This window comes from Lactuca virosa, chromosome 8, assembly GCF_052849685.1.
Source record: "Lactuca virosa cultivar CGN04683 chromosome 8, Lactuca_virosa_CGN04683_v6, whole genome shotgun sequence".
NCBI classification, from domain to species: domain Eukaryota; kingdom Viridiplantae; phylum Streptophyta; class Magnoliopsida; order Asterales; family Asteraceae; genus Lactuca; species Lactuca virosa.
In genome coordinates this window covers 235,740,017-235,759,839 of record NC_136433.1, presented here as the reverse complement: position 1 = coordinate 235,759,839, position 19,823 = coordinate 235,740,017, and the positions used below count along the sequence as shown (strand labels likewise).

General features: G+C 36.9%; 1 protein-coding gene across 1 annotated transcript; it reads right to left on the bottom strand.

The window, feature by feature from the left end:
- Positions 1-16,900: 16,900 nt before the first annotated feature.
- Positions 16,901-19,441, bottom strand: LOC145131335 (uncharacterized). The gene is made up of 4 exons (XM_079066038.1): positions 18,397-19,441; positions 17,658-18,327; positions 17,232-17,265; positions 16,901-17,170 (listed from the first exon to the last, which is right to left on the bottom strand). The coding sequence occupies exons 1-4, from the start codon at positions 19,439-19,441 to the stop codon at positions 16,901-16,903; spliced, it is 2,019 nt and encodes a 672-aa protein (XP_078922164.1).
- Between the last annotated feature and the right edge of the window lie 382 nt (positions 19,442-19,823).

Sequence of the window (19,823 nt, the reverse complement as noted above, 5' to 3'; positions counted from 1 at the left end):
AATAAGTAAGACATTGTTCCATGTATTTGTCCGACTGATATCATGAGAGCAGAGGATTATATGATCACTTATCTAAAATGGCGCTTCATAGTTCAACAGAGTTTTCAAGAGCTAGGATTGCCGGTTGGTCCCTGAAGTCATATAGGCAAATATAGTTATTAGACTTATCCAAGTGGGAGACTGTTGGATAAGGTGTCTAAGTCCATAACTTATTTGGTATATACTTGACCCGACCTGGCATGGTCCATTTGGGTTGCACTTCACCCGAACTATTTATATGGATAACATTATGAGAAGAGTATATTTGCGGCTTATTAATATATTATAAGTTATAATATATGAATATGAAATTGTATTATTTAATTAGTATTGGTCTTAAATTAATTATGAATTAATTTAGTGATCAAATGGTGACTAATTAAACATGGGCTATTATATTTATATAGTATGGGCTAACACTCATTATGGTAATAGGCGAAGCTTATATGGGAGTCCATGGATGATCCATGGAGCTTTTAACCCATGGATCCTTGGAAAGGAAAAGACATGGGTTATTAGGGTTTACCCTAATCATGTGCACTATATAAACAAGCTTGTGATGCATGAAATGACACCCTAGGGTGTGTGAAGAAAGGTTGCCGATTTCTAGAGCACAGATATACTCTCTCATAAGTTTTCCAAGTTTGTGGTGATTTGTGATTTCCATTTGAGGCATTCACATTATTGGTGCTTGGCTCTCAAACTCCTAAGGAATCAATTCACAATCAAAGGTATGTAATTCATCTAGTTCTTTTATGTTTAAAAGTTCCCCATGCCATGCTAGATAAGTTATAAACCTTGGAAAACAAATTTTGCATGTATTTTAGACAAATATAGATCCAAGGTTTATTAGGGTTGCATGTACACTTAGGAAGTGTTAGAATGCTCAAAACCCAACATTATATGCCTGCTTTATGTGCTTCAGCTTATGAGAATTGCATGCTAGTATTGAGTAGACAGCAGTAGGATAGCCTGTTTAGGTTATACTTGATAGTATGAGCTTAGCATTGTATGCTAGTACAGTTTCCTGTTATGAGGATAAAGTTGGTTGAGATTGTTCCCTTTTGTCCGAATGTTGATTGCTTTGTGCTTTGTGGACTTTGAGTGATGGGAGTTAGCTGTTAGGTGAATACGTTAGGTCACATGTGATAAGGATTGGATAATCTTAGAGAATTGGATTTAACCCTATTGCGCAGCTCTTGTTTGAGTCTAACCGTTGTAGGGATGAGTCTTTTACTCGAAGGATTATCTGAGCCTCGTTACATGTGGTGGTATTCAGGTAATGGCTAATTGGCATTACAAGGAGGCCTTCAGCAGCTGAGGACCGATTTGGGTGGTGTCAGAGATTTTCCCTAGGGTAAGCCTAGGATGAGAGTAGTAGAGATCAGTAACAGTAGTAGTGACTTGGTGGAGTCGAGGCGGTCCTTGAGGAAAGTACGGATAGATGTGGAAGGTAGTATGGGCCCGTACTACTGAAAGCAAAGGATCCGTACTCGAATCGAGGAAGGCTGAGGCAAGACCAGGGAACTTGTGATGGGGGTGATCCCTCTAGATGTATCAGTATCACTGACGGTTGTCATTATGTATTGCAGAATGGTGGTACTACGTCCGAGGCCAGCAGTTGGCAGTTCAGGGGAGGGATCGGGTTCGGGCTCAGGTTCCGAACCAGTGGATGAGAGGCTACGCGAGTTTATCGCGTCCGAGATCACTAGAGGCATCCTTGATGCGACCCCGGTCATCTTTGGGTCGATCAAGGAAAGGATTGTCGAGCTGATGGAGGATCGCCTCCGGGCGTTCAGGAGCGACATGGCGACCATCCAATCGGGATCACACACACTGTCCTTTAAGGACTTCAGGGGCAGTGGTGCGCCGGATTTCCATGGGGCGAAGGACCCTATTGTGGCCAGACGGTGGATTGCAGACATTGAGTTTGCACAGTTGACCAGCTTCTGCCCCGAGGGGTCGAAGGTGAGATATGCAGCAGGATGCTTGAGAGATAGGGCCAGGGATTGGTGGAAGTCGGCTGGTGACTCTCTGGGAGCCCCGACGGTTGAGGCTATGACATGGCCGGACTTTGTGACTCGGTTCAGAGCAGAGTTTGCACCTGCAGTGGAGCTCCAGCAGTTGGCGAGGGAGTTCTTAGATATGAGACAGACTACGGAGACTGTGGCGGAGATCACCGCCAAGTTCCGGGAGAGGGCGTTGCTAGTGCCCCAGTATGCGGGAGATGAGGACATGAGGAGGACCCGCTACCATGACATGTTGCGGGCGGACATTCGGGAGCATGTTAGCTTTTCAGCTTGACCTACCCTGGATTCCATGGTTGCCAGGGCAAGGGAAAGGGAGATCGATCTGGAGCACATCCGGAAGAGGAAGGTAGAGGAGGGGCAGGTGACTGGGGCTTCGGGGAAGAAGCCCAAGGGATCAGATGGCCGGCCGAAAGGCAAGTCAGGACAGGGCCGCTGCAGGAAATGCGGCAGGCCGCACGAGGGAGCGTGTAGGTTGGGATCATCGGGCTGCTACAAGTGCGGCAAGACGGGGCACTTCAGCAGGGATTATACCGCCCCTGAACCCACTATTCCGACATCTGAGTTGTTGTGTTTCCACTGCAACCAGAGGGGCCACAAGAAGGCCAATTGCCCCCAGTTGACAGCAGCAGCGCCAGTGAAGGCGCCAGCTCCAGCGACCCTGCGGATTACTAATGGCCGGCAGGGCAAGGCAGAGGCTCCAGTGGTGAGGAGTCGGGCCTTCCAGTTGACGACCGAGGAGGCACGCGCCGCACCCGATGTGGTGACGAGTATGATTCTTTCCCTCTAATTTATTTATATGATGTTTATGATATTGATATGTGCTCTGTTTAGGATCGTTCCATGTGAACGGTATCCCAGTTCAGGTATTGTTTGATTCGGGTGCTACCTGATCGTTTGTTTCTCTTGCGCTCAGCAAGAGGTTTCCGGAATCGTCGGGCACGTTGGATTGCCCTCTAGAGGTCGAGATTGCGGACGACCGGTCAGTGCGAGCATCAGAGGTCTACCGAGATTGCGTCCTGCGACTGTTTGAGGAGCGTTATCTGGTAGATCTGGTTCCCATACCTTTGCGGGGGAACAAGGTTATTATCGGTATGGATTGGCTAAGCCCCAATGGGGCAGTGATTGACTGTGTGCAGCAGTTGGTGCGGATCAGGACCCTAAGTGGGGGAGAGCTGGTGATTCAGGGCGAGAGGCCACAGCAAGGACCAACTTTATGTTCAGCAGCGAGAGCTAGGCGTTACCTTCAGCAGGGTTGCGCAAGATTTGTTGCCTATGTGATGGATACCCGGGAGATGGGTAAGGCAACGGTGAGCGATGTGCCCGTGGTACGAGAGTTTGCGGACGTATTCCCCGAGGAGTTTCCTGGGATACCTCCGGAGAGGCAGGTAGTGTTCAGGATTGAACTAATCCCTGGTGCGGCCCCGATAGCCAAGGCACCGTATCGGTTGGCTCCTCCTGAGATGTAGGAGTTGTCTACACAGCTGTAGGAGCTGTTAGACAAGGGATTCATTAGACCGAGTAGTTCACCCTGGGGAGCCCCGATTCTGTTTGTAAAGAAGAAGGACGGGTCGCATCGAATGTGTATAGATTATAGGGAGCTGAACAAGGTAACGGTGAAGAACCGTTACCCACTCCCGAGGATTGATGACCTCTTTGACCAGCTACAGGGAGCATCTTGGTTCTCCAAGATTGATCTGCGATCAGGATATCATCAGATGAGGGTCAGAGAGGAGGATGTACAGGAGACTGCGTTCCGAACGCGCTATGGCCACTATGAGTTCGTGGTGATGCCTTTCGGGCTCACCAATGCTCCTGCCGCGTTCATGGACCTCATGAACCGCGTGTGTAGACCGATGCTGGATCGGTCCGTGATAGTTTTCATTGACGACATCTTGGTCTATTCCAAGACGCAGGAGCAGCATGAGGAGCATCTGCGAGAGGTTTTGGATACTCTGAGGAGAGAGAGGTTGTACGCCAAGTTCTCCAAGTGTGAGTTCTGGTTGCGCGAAGTGCAGTTTCTTGGGCACCTTGTCAACCAGAACGGTATTCTGGGCGACCCGGACAAGGTGGAGGCCGTGATGAGATGGGAGGTTCCGAAGTCTCCATCTGAGATTCGGAGTTTCCTGGGATTAGCCGGCTACTATCGGAGATTCATCCAGGACTTCTCCAAGATAGTCGTACCTTTGACGCGGTTAACGAAGAAAGCCGTAGTTTTCCGTTGGAGGATTGGGCAGCAGGCGGCGTTCGAGACGCTGAGACAGAGGTTGTGCGAGGCGCCAATCGTAGCCCTGCCAGAGGGCGTAGAGGATTTTGTTGTGTACTGCGACGCGTCTATTTCAGGTTTGGGCGCGGTATTGATGCAGAGGGGGCATGTCATCGCCTACGCTTCGAGGCAGCTGAAGCCTCACGAGGCGAATTATCCGACGCATGATTTGGAGTTGGGGGCTGTTGTGTTCGCCCTCAAGATTTGGCGTCATTACCTTTATGGGGTCCGTTGTACCATCTACACGGACCACAAGAGTTTGAGGTACCTCATGGATCAGCCGAATCTGAATATGAGGCAGCGTCGGTGGTTGGACGTGGTGAAGGATTATGATTGCGAGATCCTTTACCACCCGGGGAAGGCCAATGTGGTGGCAGACGCACTTAGCCGCAAGGCGGCGCCGATCCGGGATACCTGCATGAGGATGACCGTGGTTACTCCACTGTTAGAGCAGATTCGAGAGGCCCAGCAGGAGGCCATGAAGGAGGAACATCGGAAGAGTGAGCGGATTGTAGGCCAGGTTTCCTCCTTCGACTATGATAGTCGAGGGTTATTGACTCTTCACCGTAGGGTGTGGGTCCCTTATCATGGAGGTGTGCGCCAGATCCTGATGGAGGAGACGCACAAATCTCGATTCTCCATTCATCCCGGGGCGACGAAGATGTATAGGGATCTTCGTCTGGACTATTGGTGGCCCTGCATGAAGCGGGATGTGGCATGGTACGTGGAGCGGTACTTGACCTGCAGGAAGGTCAAGGCCGAGCATCAGAGACCACACGGCAAGATGCAGCCGTTGGATATCCCGCTGTGGAATTGGGAAGACATCACGATGGATTTTATCACAAAGCTTCCCAGGACCGCGCGAGGAGTGGATTCGATTTGGGTCATCGTCGATCGATTGATCAAGAGCGCCCATTTTATTCCAATTCAGGAGAGCATCTCGACCGAGAAATTGGCTGACATCTACATCAGGGAGGTGGTGGCGCGGCACGGGGTGCCAGTTTTGGTGATTTCAGACAGGGATGTGCGGTTTACTTCCAGATTTTGGAAGAAGTTTCATGACGAGTTGGGTACTCGTCTGCACTTTAGCACTGCATTTCACCCGCAGACGGATGGTCAGAGCGAGCGGACCATCCAGACTTTGGAGGATATGTTGCGGGCATGTGTGCTAGACTTTGGTGGTAGCTGGGATACTTACCTCCCATTGGCGGAGTTCTCGTATAATAATAGCTATCATGCGAGTATCGACCGTCCTCCCTTCGAGATGTTATACGGGAGGAAGTGCAGAACCCCGATATGTTGGGGTGAGGTTGGCCAGAGGGTCATGGGGAGCACCGAAGTGGTGCTCAAGACGACAGAGAGGATTCAACAGGTTCGGAGCAGACTTCAGACTGCTCAGAGTCAGCAGAAAAGTTATGCCGACAAGCGCCGATCGGACCTGGAGTTTCAGGTCGGGGATATGGTTTTCCTTATGGGTGTCGCCATGGAAGGGCGTCATCCGATTCAGGAAACGGGGCAAGTTGAGTCCCAGGTATATTGGACCCTTCAGGGTTATAGCCCGGGTGGGCAAGGTGGCATATAGGTTGGATCTGCCAGCCGAACTCAGTCAGATTCATAGCACTTTTCACGTCTCCCAGTTACGAAAATGTTTGGTGAACGACTCGGCAGTGGTACCATTAGAGGATATTCACCAATGTGGCATTAGATGACAGCCTATATGCCACCTTGCCCACCCGGGCTCGGCAGTGGTACCATTAGATGACAGCCTGAATTACATTGAGCGGTCTGTAGCGATTCTCGACCGGAAGTCGATGGATCTGAGGAACAAGAGGGTGGAGCTAGTGAAGGTGCAATGGCAGCACCGGAAGGGCTCGGAATGGACCTGAGAGCCGGTGGATGAGATGATGGACCATTACCCAGAGCTATTCCAGGATCAAGCAGCAGACTTCGAGGACGAAGTCTAAAATAAGTGGGGGAGATTTGTAGCACCTGGTTCCTGGTATGTATTTTATTTGTCTTTTGTTGACTTTTTTTGACCGATTAATCCCACCAAGACCGATTAATCCCGCCAAACCGGATTAATCCCTAATTTCCGTCAAACACACTAATCCTAGTCAGTTGAAGAACGTCAAGCGGTTAATCCACGGTTAATACTGATTTCAGCAACCATAAAAAATAATAAAAAAAAATATTCGAACAAAACGTTAAGAATTAAACGAATAAATCATCAAAAACAAAACTATTACAAATACTTTATTATATTCTATATAACATCATTTTAATAAAACGTCTTATTAAATAGATTTAAAAATAATAATGATTAATATATTATAAAAATATAAATACCATTATTTTATAATTAATTATTTAATTACAGATAAAAAAGTTAATTATTATTTTGTCAAAAGATAACTATATAATATAAAATTATCATCTAATCATTAGTTAATGGAATATATATATATATATATATATATATATATATATATATATATATATATAATCATTATGTGGTTGTATATATAAGTGGAAATGAAGTATGGAAAAATGGGAATTTGACTTATTAAGATAATTAACTTTTCAGTTTGTTTATATCTGGGCAACTATCTTATTTTTTTGTACACATCTAGGTAACAAACTTGTTGAAAATGTTCACATATGATCATTATGACCTGTTATAGCAGGTTACATCCGACTACAGCAGGTCATAATGGTCATATGTGAACACTTTCAACAAGTTCGTTACCTAGATGTGTACAAAAAAATAGTTACCTAAATATGAACAAAACAAAAAGTAATAATAAATTACACGAATGGTCCCTATGGTTTGGGGGAATTTGTACGTTTGGTCTCTAACTTATTTTTTTAATTCGGATGACCTCTACTGTTTATTTTTGTTGCGCGTTTGGTTCATGTCTTACCTAAAAAGACTTTTGTGCCCTTATTAATTTATTTTTTAATTACTTTCTTATTTATGTATTTATTTTTTATATATTTAAAAAAAGTTAATAGAGCCCACATATCTATATCTCCTCACCGTAAACCTGAAACCAGATTTTAGAAATTTATTTAGGGTCCCACTCATCACCATCTCATCTCTCATCTTCCTCAACTTTTATTTTTTTCCATCTTTAGTGACATTGACGTCTTCACCATCCTTCTTTTTTTGGTCATTGGCGAACCAACACCATAACCCACTGTCTCTTCATCTTTAGTGGGTTGTGGTGTTTATTCGCTGGAGTTAAAAGGCCGAAAAAAGAAAGGATGGTGAAGACGTCGATGTTACTAAAGATGGAAAATAAATATAAGTTGAGGAGGGTGAGAGATGGGATGGTGATAAGATACAGATATGTGGGGTTTATTAATTTTTTTAAATATAAACAAAATAAATACATAAATATGAAAATTAATTAAAAAAATAAATTAATAAGGGCATAATAGTCTTTTTAGGTAAGACAGAGATCAATCGTGCAACAAAAATAAACAGTAAGGATCACCCGAGTTAAAAAATAAATTAGGGTCCAAACACACAAATTTCCCCAAATCACAGGGACCATTCGTGTAATTTACTCTTACTTTTCATTTTGTTCATATTTGGATAACTATTTTTTTGTACACATCTAGGTAACGAACTTGCGTGTTCACATATAACAATTATGACCTACTGTAGCCGGATGTAACTTCCTACAGCAGGTCATAATGGTCATATGTGAACACTTCCAACAATTTTGTTACCTAGATGTGTACAAAAAAAAGATAGTTACCCAGATGTTAACAAACCGGAAAGTTAATTACCTTAATAAGTCATGTTCCCATGGAAAAATAGAGCCAAATCGGAAAAATGGAAGTTTACATCATTGCATTTTGTTCAAGTTTTTATTTTATTTAGAAAAATCTTCAAAATTGTCACTTTGTTTTCAAGAAAACCGAGTTCGGTTCTTAACTTTTTAGGTCATCAATGATTATCCCTATGGTTTAAAAACTTTTAACGAATGATCCATCACGCATATAAAAAGTTATTTATACTATTTTTTTATTTTAATTTTTTTTAATGTAATTTTAATTTTAATAAAATAAAATAATAAAATAGACCCAAACCTACCCATTTATCTCTCTCTCTCTCTCTCTCTCTATATATATATATATATATATATATATATATATATATATATATATATATATATATATATATATATATATATATATATATAGAGAGAGAGAGAGAGAGAGAGAGAGCTAGGTTAGATATTTAAACTAATTATTATGTTATTGTATGCATAAATGTGGACCAATCAAAGTTAAATAAAAAATTAAATAATTAATTAAATAAATAAGGGTGATTTAGTAATTTTATTAATAACTTCCACAAATACTCCCTATAATCATGGTATTGATAGATTGACTTTTAACCTAATTTCTCGTCTCCTATAACCCTATGTCGCCGTTTGTGTTCATCAACTACAGGCCACCATCTTGAGACTCCAAGGTGCATTCCTTCTACAATCGATCATCAAAATTCTAGACAATAACCATTGATAATTCTCCATCTTCAATAAATTTGTAAGTTTCTTTTTCCTTTATTGAAATCTTTTAGTTTTTTAATTGATTTTTTATTTTTGATGTTGGGTAATCATATTTTTGCAATTGAATTGATTTATGAAAAGCTATACGAACTCTATTTGCAATCTATATATAATCGACTTGAAATTGTTTATGTTCTCCATGAATTTTAAAAAAAAAACTTATTTGCAGTAGATTTATTTTTCCTTTATTCACATATACTAGAACTGATCATAACCCATTTAATGCTAGTTTTTAGTGCAAATGTTTTTTTAGTGGGAGGGTCCTACCTTGTTTATTTTTGGGATCAAAATAAATGAAATGCAAGCTTTATGTGAGGGCACTGGTCGAATTTTTTTCTTTTGAAGTAAAGAAGAAACAAGCAATATGGTTTTAGTTATTTGTAGTAATGACATTCTTTATAGATTACTTTTGATATTAGAATTATATTTATTTCATGTAATTAAACTTTATTACTTTATTATCTAGTTTTTTGATGCAATTTGTTTTCCTCTTATTTTATTATCTAGTTTTTTTCAGCACATAAGGTATGTGAGTATCTGCAATTCAAGGGTTGTTATTGTCTTCCTCAATCAACGAACCCACATATATATGCAAGTAATCATTTTTGGAATTTTCGTAGTCGTTTTAAATAAAAGTTGATAATTTTTTGATGTTGATTATTTTCCGATTTTATGTTATTCTGAATTTCTGATTTCATATGTTTGCTAAATTGTTATTATATTATTGTGATTTAATTTTTGATGTGGCGTTCGCTCTTATTTCTTTTCAAATAGATCATGCTTTTGATTTCTGTTCTGACTTCTGAAACACACTAGAAATGGTCATTGGATAATTCTTGATGAAATTAATCTCGCCCCTTCAGATGTTCTAGAAGCATTAAATCGGTTTGTGTATTTTATACCATTTCAATTCTGTCGGAATAGAATCAAGAATTCAAATTCTATCGGAATGGAAACACGAATTCTAATTTTGTTGGAATGGAATATGTATATTTTCTCATTGATTATACATGTTCTACAATTTTTGGTTATTGGTTTTAGTGCAGTTAACAAGTCCGCATATTTTTCCAAAGGAATATAGTTTTTTATTTATCATTTGCTAATACGTTATTGGATTGTAAACTATAATTGGATTTGTTTTCACAGAAGTTGATGCTTGAAGAAGTTGATGCTTGAAGAACGGACAATAAAATTAAAAGTGTTTCTTAGCAACATTATTCTTTTAAAATGAATTAGTGTATTTGTTAGATTTTGTAGTTTTTTTTCCCAATTTGAAAGTTTTTTAGTTTTTATTCTTTAACAATAAATGTAATTCTTAACAATTGTTACATGTATTCTATAAAAATTAATGTAATTTTTGTTTTAATTCTTCAATTAATGGTTCGAGAATTTGTTATTCTACAAAAAAAATTTAAAGTCATGATCAAGAAATATGTTCAAGAATATTTTTATTATTTTATTATTCTAGAATATTTTTATTTTTGAACATACTCAAACATATTCTGTCAGAATGTCCGAATTAAAAACCTTATAATTAGTAAAAAACAGATTTTTATAATAAATAAAATCTATGATCCCTTAAAATATGCAAATTTCCTTTATTAAATCTATATTAATTGACTAAAATACCCTTCTAGTTAAATTGGATGGTATTTTTCAATTATATTTAATTCAGTAATATGTATTAATCACTTTCTTAAAATAAGTAAAATGATTGGCCCACATTTATGCATACAATAACACAATAATTACTTTGAATAAAATAACCTAAGCCTCTATATATATATATATATATATATATATATATATATATATATATATATATATATATATATATATATATATATATCCCTTCCTCTCTCAAACACACACATTAAAACAACAAAACGTGAAAATAGATATGATACAAAAAAATACATACTGAAAATAAAAAGCGCACACACACACATATTAAACATGCAACTCAAACACCCACACTGCCACTCACCTCGTCGTAGCTACTTTTTTGCATTTTGGAAACGTAGTACTCACTTTTATAATGGACGGTTACGATATTATCATTACCTGGTTTCCGGTAACGACTCGATTGTAGCTTTTCTATAATTTGCAATCGTTGTAGATTGTGGATATGTTTGTAGATTTGACCGAACTCAAGTCGACGCTCATTTTGAAAATAAAATTCTTGCTCCTTTTCGTAAAGCTATCGAGTCTTGATTAACTACTGTTCACCAAGGGCTCTTTTACGGTGACTTAAGAACTACGACCAATTCTCTTGATAAGCAAACTTAACGATCAAGCTTTCAAACGATGGTAGTTTTGTTTATTGAAACTTATCTACCAATTACAAATCCAAACCTTTCTTCATTTTGTTGTTATGGACTTGACAATTTATGTTTTTCCACACCACTCAACAAGACACATTCATAAGTATATCTAACATGATCTTGATCTAGGGCTTTATAAGTCCCATCCTACTCCCAAAGCTCCGCAGATCCTCCAAAACTACACGTATACATGGAAATTAATGTACCTAAATTGTATTTGATATATTTAGTTGATTTCTTGACAACATGTAACGCCCCATTTTCACAACCAAAATTTTTATTTTTAATATTGATAAAACTTCGCATTTATAAAACTAAGTTAAGAAAACATTTGTTCCAAAAATACATTTGTTTGAAAACCAGACTAGTATGATAACGCTGAATGTTGCTAATGAATGCGTAAGGTCACGCATTCGCCTTCCCATAATCACCAATGGTACCTGAAAAATATTTATAAACAACTAGGTAAGCACGAAGCTTATTGAGTTCCCCTAAAATACCACACATCATAAAATACATATAATGCATGCACAGGGGCAATTCAGTCTCCTGACTGAATTGCCCCTGGCCAACAGTCTCCCGACCGGATTAGCCCTGGCCCATAGTCTCTCGACTGGATTGCCCCTCTTGTTTACAGCTAGCCCACACATGGTATCTTGGCATATAGCAGAAATCAGGACCGCCTCAACCTGACCTACCACAATATATATATATATATATATATATATATATATATATATATATATATATATACATATATATATATATATATATATATATATATATATACATATATATATATATATATATATATATATATATATATATATATATATATATATATATATATATCATACTATACTTATAAAGGAAGCATTTTTTCTATCACCTCATGCATTTGAAACCCCTACATAAATTTCCAAGCACCTTATGCATTTGAAACCCCCACACCTTTTCACCTTCAAAGTAATTAATCACATATCATGAAAGATTTTATAACTTATATAATATGTTTAATTATCAATTAATGGATATTCTACTATAAAAATGTCATTCTTTTTTAGTAGACACACAAATACAAATCACATACAAAATTCACAAAGAAAACAAGTTAAATATTTTGTGTTGGTTTGAGGGCTTTGAACCATTTTTCGAGCCATGTTATTATGTTAAAGTTTTTAATTTGTACGTTTGTTATATACTAATTCTTTTTTTATATTTTTCTTGGTTTAATTATTCTTTTAAAACAATCATTGTATGTTGTGGTTGAAACTTTAATGTAAATTAGATTAGATTCATATTATCGATCATATGTTACGGAAAGTGATATAGATAATATTTAATTAAATATTGTATATATGTTTGTATGTTTGTGTTGCTTCAAAGTAATAATTAATAAAAAATCATGGATATGCAATATTATACATAATATCCATGTAAGTCTCTTTAAAATGTAAATTATCTATCTTATCACTTTATATTTTAGTATATGTTTAACATTCTAATTATAATAAAAAGTGTCTTTTAAAAGTTTTCTTTCATTTATTAATAATAATAAGTGGTTTTAAAACTAATAAACCATAATTATAAATAATAAAATCAAGTTATAAAAATCATGGATATGTCATATTAGCCATGCAAATCTCTTTTGAAATGCAAATTGTCTATCTTATCAGTTTATTATTTAGTGTATGTTTCACATTTTAATAGTAGTATTAAGAGTTTTTTAAAAGTCTTCTTTAACTTATTAATAATATTAAGTGGTTTAAAACTAAAGAACAATAACTTTAAATGATAATAACATCAATTTATAAATTACATAACGTTAACAACAAATAAATTGTATTTTAAATTAACATCATTATTGAAATTAGAAAATAATCGCATAAGTAAAAATTTAAATTAATCAATCATAAAAATTATTAAAAATAATATTAAATAGATAATTATATTTAATTTTATTAATGAGGAATGTGGATTGATGTCAATGAATAATATTGTTCAAAATATTATGTCAAAGTTAATGTCAATAATATAACCATTTTAAACATATATTTTTCAACATTTTAACAATATATTTTTAACCTACGCTGCGCAACGCGTGGGAATTCGTCTAGTATATATATATATATATATATATATATATATATATATATATATATATATATATATATATATATATATATAGAGAGAGAGAGAGAGACAAGCAATCAAGTAAACACATAAGCATAGGCGACTATGTATACAAGTCTACCAATCTAACAACTCGCTACCACATACAAGGCCTCTTCCAATACACTATGTTACTACCGGAAAATCTCCAAGGAATGCATAACTATATGTAATCAGGGGTGAGATAGACATTCGAACAGATGATCCTGCTCTAGAGCCACAACCAAACGAGGAGCAGGAAAGAAATCCTAGATCAAGAGTTCTCATACTATCCTATGTGGCTACATACAACCCCTAGGGTACTCCACTAGACGATAACGAGTTTACTAGTACTCTAACTAGCACATATCTACTCCTATATCCTAACATTGAAGGATATATCTAACATATCACTACAGCATAGCAACATCCTATACACAAGGATACATAACTCAATCTAGTGGGTTGGTTTTGGTGCATTCGACCCCGAGTACACCGAGGAAACTCACTAGAATCGGAGACCCAAGAATCACCACGAGACACTCACTTACTGCACTGATTGCTCCTTCGACCTACTAGCACCAAAACACATTAGAACCTTAATCAAAATCCTAATTCCTTCAAGTTTGAACCAAAGTCAAACTGGTCAAAAAGTTAACGGTCAATGATTAACAAAAGTTAACGGTCAACAAGTCAACATTTACCACGACGCGGAGGTCCTTCTGCCACGTTGTGGGCATCTAGGACAAAATAGTCGACTTACAGATCGTTGACACACCATGGAAAATCCATAACAACATAAATGCGAAATTGGACTTTGTAATGCCGTGGGAATTGGCAGAATGCTAAAAACTTTCTAAAGTGCTTAATCCTTACATATCTGAACCCAAAGTATCAGAACTACTCCTTTTCAATTGCTTAATGGATAAATTTTCTAACTTTATCCATTAAGACTCCATTACAAGCCAAGATCTACAACTATAAGTTCACTAAGTCCTTAATGAGGCCATAACTTGAGCATGAACACAAGATACACTAATCATGGTTGTTTTTCTCAATCAACAAAAATCCGAGGACCAAGGAAAGCCACCACAAGTTCTGGAGTTCTTCAAACTCTAAGAACATCCAAGGAAGGGACAAAAACTACCCAAATATGATCAAGAACTTGAATCTAGAAGAAGAGATGTCAATGTATGAACTTTGTACCTTCAAAAACTCATAAAACTGAAGAGAATGTTGGATCCAAACTTGCTTCTTGCTTCCTTGCTTCTTTTTGAACTTCATACTTCGCAAACTCCACCAAAACTCAATGAATAAGCTTTAAATCAAGAGAACAAGCTCTCAAGCATGCATGAAGGCTAGGGTTTCACTATGGAAGGGTTTGAGGCTGAAGAGGATGCCCTAAACCTAAATTTTAGGGGCTTAAATATGATAGAAACCTTAAAACTTCATGGCGTTAGGCTGCACCAGCTGCTAGACCGTGGTATAATTATTGCCACGCCGTGGAGACCATCCAAAACATGTGTTTTATATCTTCCATTCCAAGTCGTGGCAATCCATCCTCAAGATCGTGGTACTCAATCTTTCCCAAAAATCCCCCCTTTGATTCTTTTAAGTTCTCCGCTGACCTACATAGGAAAACAGGTGTTACAATTCTCCTCCACTTAAATTAGATTAATTCCGTTATCAACATCGGTTCCTATTGTTGGATTTGGTGTCTAAGCCCATAACTGTAACTGGGATGTACTTGACCCGATTGTAGCATGGTCCTTTTGGGTTGCCTTCACCAGTGCAATTTGATAGGATGAACTTTTGAGAATAAAATTATTTATGATTATTAATATATTACAAGTATAATATATTAATATGAAATTATTTAATTAGTATTGATCAAGAATTATTTTGGAATTAATTTTGTGGTCAAAAGAAACTAATTAAACATATAGGGATTGATTATGTAAATCAATGATTCTTGTAGTGTGGGCCAATGATCCATGATTATTTAGATGGGCTAATCCAATGAGATAATCCATGGATAGTCCATAGAGGTTAAATCCATGGAGCATTAGAATGTGGAAAGTAATGGGTCATTAGGGTTTACAAAGTGTAACCCTAGCATGTGCAACACTATAAATAGGACCCTCATGAACCAAAATCGGTGACACCTTCGTTTTGAGATAAGTAACTTATTCTCTTAAGCCTCCTTTTGCATATTGGTGTTTATGAACCATTAGAGGCATCACACTTGGGGTGCTCAAGCTTTCAAGGGTCAAGAACTACTAGTCCTTCTAAAAGGTATGTCATTTAACTAGATGTGTTATTCAATTGTTCAAATGTATGCTAGTTTGGACAATGCTTTGGAAAATTGAAAATATGCATGTATAATTAGAGAAAACATAGATCCAAAGCATTTAGGGTTGCATGTGCACCATAGGAGTGTTATAGTGCTCAAAACCCAATAGTGGTATCAGAGTCTAGGATTGTTTTCTATTATATTTGATGCTTACTAGTTTTTCAAAACTGAAAAAGTCGAAATTTTGGCCTCTGACTGGTGAACTCGCCGAGTCCATGAACAGACTCGACGAGTCCACTCAATAATAGAGAAACTTGCCGAGTCCAGTTCATGCACTCGACGAGTTGAAGGCTCTGTTTGCAGAATTTTGAGTTTCTTGGCCTAGTTTGGATTGGGAACACTACCACAAACTGTTTTGGATCATTGGAAATGTTTTTTATGATATGGTAGTGCTAGTACTCATCCAAGCACAAGATAATTGTCAAAGTTTTAAAATAATTGTTGTTTTTATATGATAAACAAAATTGCTTTCAAATTGTTGACTAGAAATTATCTTGATTATGAGTTTAGTTAGATCATAGATTATGTGATAATTTTAGTTGTTAGAAAAACGATCTAGATGAATTTTAATGACCTCCATAACTTGTCCTCAAGTTATGGAAAATGAAAGGACTCATACATTAAAATCCAATGAAGCTCATAAGTTATGAATGTGAAGAGTTTTGACAAGTTTCAAAACTTGCCCTCAAGTTTTGTAATTTGTAAAGTCACACTAATGAAACTTTAATTCCAAACCCTAGAGTTTTAAAAGTTAAAATTCAACCCTTATACTTTATAATATTATAAGTTTAATTATATATATATATATATATATATATATATATATATATATATATATATATCAAGGTTGTAAAAATCGCTCGGCGGTCGACTGGGGTCAAGCGATTAATTGGTCTAGGCGGGGATTAATCGGCGCCTAGGCGGGGACCCTTAATTGTAAAAAAAACTTAAATATTACCTATATCATATGATTATCTCTAAACAAAATAATAACAAAATATGTAAATATCCATAAACGTTTACATATTCAAGTCATCAAACAATACATGTCCAAAGTAAATAAATATTCATAAACGTTTACATATTCAGGTCATAAAACATCATACAAAGTCAAAAATAAGTTTTATAAGATCAAACTTTTGATTGTTCACAGGCTTCTACTCTTTATCTCCGCATTCTTCCATGATGTGAACTCCATCCGATTCATAATCAACTTCTTCAAATACTTCCTGCTCACTCCCTGACGCAAAATCTTCATCTAAAAGTTCTCTTGTTCTTGAACTTTGTCCGAGTTCATCGGTTCCTTGACCATCACCAACTATGCCAACTCCAACTCCATCTTCATCACAATCACCACAATCAACAATCCATTCTTGAGCCGTGTGACTATCATTAGCTAATAGCACTTCCATATTCCTTTCTTTTCTCTTTTTGTTTTTTCCATCAAATTAGCATTAAATTGGACATAAACAAGATTGTTCATTTTACTTGCATCCAACCTATTTCTTTTCTTTGTGTGAATCTACAAACATAAAAACAATAAATGGTAAAAAATATACAATATTATGATATAAAATTATAATTTAAATAAATTGTTGAAATTTGAAGTTTGAATTCTAACCCCTTCAAATGTGCTCCAATTCCTTTCACATCCCGATGAACTACTAGTTAAAGAAAGAATTCTTATTGCAATCTTTGTCAAATGAGGAGTTGCTCCACCAAACGTACCCCACCAAGTTGCTATGATTTTTAAACATAAATCACATTATTAGATTCATAAATTGATAAATATGAATTTTTATAAAATAATTAAATAAAAGTAAAATGTTTTACCCGGATCATAGTCACCGTCATTAACTTCACATGCTTTAACTGTAAGTTCCCGACCAAATCTATCCATTTTTTTTCTTGTACTTTGGCAACTCAATAGTCATGACTTGCTTTTGCATCTCTAAATCTCCGAAAAATAATGTATCAAAAAACTCAAGAACCGCATCCATTACTTCGGGATCATGTTGGAGTTGCGGATCCTTATGATGATAATAAGGATTTAGAAGATAGGCCGTCAAATGCAATTTTGAATCTAGTCTACCTTTCATTTTCTTTGATATGATATTTATGATAGGCTCATATGCTTTTTTGTTACTGCCTAAAGCATCAATGATTTCTTTTTTTGCTTTTTGAATGTCACCATAAACAAAACCCATCGAGGGCTTCCAATCCGCATCAACCATACGAAGGACTTTCACCAAAGGGGAAAACACCTTTAAGCAAAGTGCCACACCAGCCCAAAATGTGGAACCTGTCACCAATGTATGACTAGATCTCCCTTTAACTGCATTTGAAAATTTACATTCCTCCCATTCGTTGCTAAAGAACATATGCCTTAGTTGCTCTTTTTTTTCAGACAAACTTTGTAATGTTAGATAGGCGGAAGCAAATCTCGTAACACCCGGTCGGATGATATCCCTTTTGTTAGTGAATTTTCTCATCATAGCTAATGTTTTGTGGTGGGCATAAATGAAGATGGTTAGTTGCTTTGCTTGATCTAAGACTTTCTTGAACCTTGGAAGCCCACCAATACCTTCAAAAAATAATCACGATTAAAAACACAAATAGAATTATAAAACACAATAAATAAAATTATAAATACCTTCAAGCATAAGGTTAATGGTATGTGTCGCACATGATGTCCAAAAAATCTTTGGTCTTTTCTCTTTTAGCAACTTTGCGGCTCCCATGTTATTCGTGGCATTATCGGTTACTATTTGAACAACATGTTCGGGACCAACTTCTTGAATGCAAGATTCCACATAATCATATATATGTTGACTTGTATGTGCTTCATCCGAACATTCTTTTGAAGATAAAAAAACGGTACCCATCTTTGAATTGACACATAAATTCATAATGCTCCTCCTCTTTCTATCAGACCAAGCATCCGTCATAATCGAGCATCCATCTTGTTTCCATTCTTCTTCATTTTTTTTCACTAAATTTTTTGTTCTTTCAACTTCTTTTTTTAAAATTGTGTTACTCAACTCATACCTAGTAGGAATTGGAAGCCCGGTTCCATATTGGCCAATTACCTCCACCATCATTTTAAAGCTATCATTTTCGAAGGCATGAAAAGGAATTGCACACTCATATGCCCACCTACCAATGAAACTTTTCACAGTTGATATTCTTTCTTTCCGAATAGCATTGTTAATATCAACTTTTTTGCCTTTTCCCGACTTCAAAGATTCTTCGGGGTTTAATGTGCTTGCAAAGTTATCCATCGGGCCTATAACATATGGTTCCCTGAAGCTCCCAAAAGTATTCTCTATTTCATCCGTGTCTATACTAATGTTTTCATTAGTATCAAATCTCACCTCCGATCTTAACGCTTCATCATGTGCTTGTTTTCCCTTCTTTTTTAACTTTCCTTCATTGATAGCATCTCGACATCTCAACTGATCATCTTTGGTAGACTTTTGACATGGAGCTACATTTCCTTTCACATGAGCAATATGTTGTTTCATTCTTGAAACCCCCCCCCCCCCACTATAAACTCTTCCACACAATGTACACTTCAATTTATCCAAGTTTGTAGGATCTGGGCAAATAGCAAATTCCCAAGCAATATCATTTGAATTCCTCTTAAAACCAGTAGCTGTTGAATCCATTGATTGTGTAGCTGAATTTTTAGATGCCATTAACAACCTTTAATCTGTGAAAATTTGAAAGAAATGGTAATGAGACATGGGCAGAAAATAACTTGAAATAACCTTTAATCTGTGTAAAGGAGTGTAATCTGTTTTGAAATAACTTGTTCCAGTAATATGAAACAACAATTATGTATCTCATAATTTGTTTAGTTTAATAAAGGGTTAATGACTTAAAACACGAATGAAAAAACTGGAATGAAACAGGAATGAAACAGGCATGAAAAAGCTGGAATGAACCATGGGGAAAAATTAGGATTGAAACAGGGGCAAAATGGTCCAGCTTGTATGATCGCTTATGAAACAGGGGCAAAAATCAAAACACAGGAAGGAAAACCCAAACCAAAATAGTTGGACCATTGTGCAGCTTGTA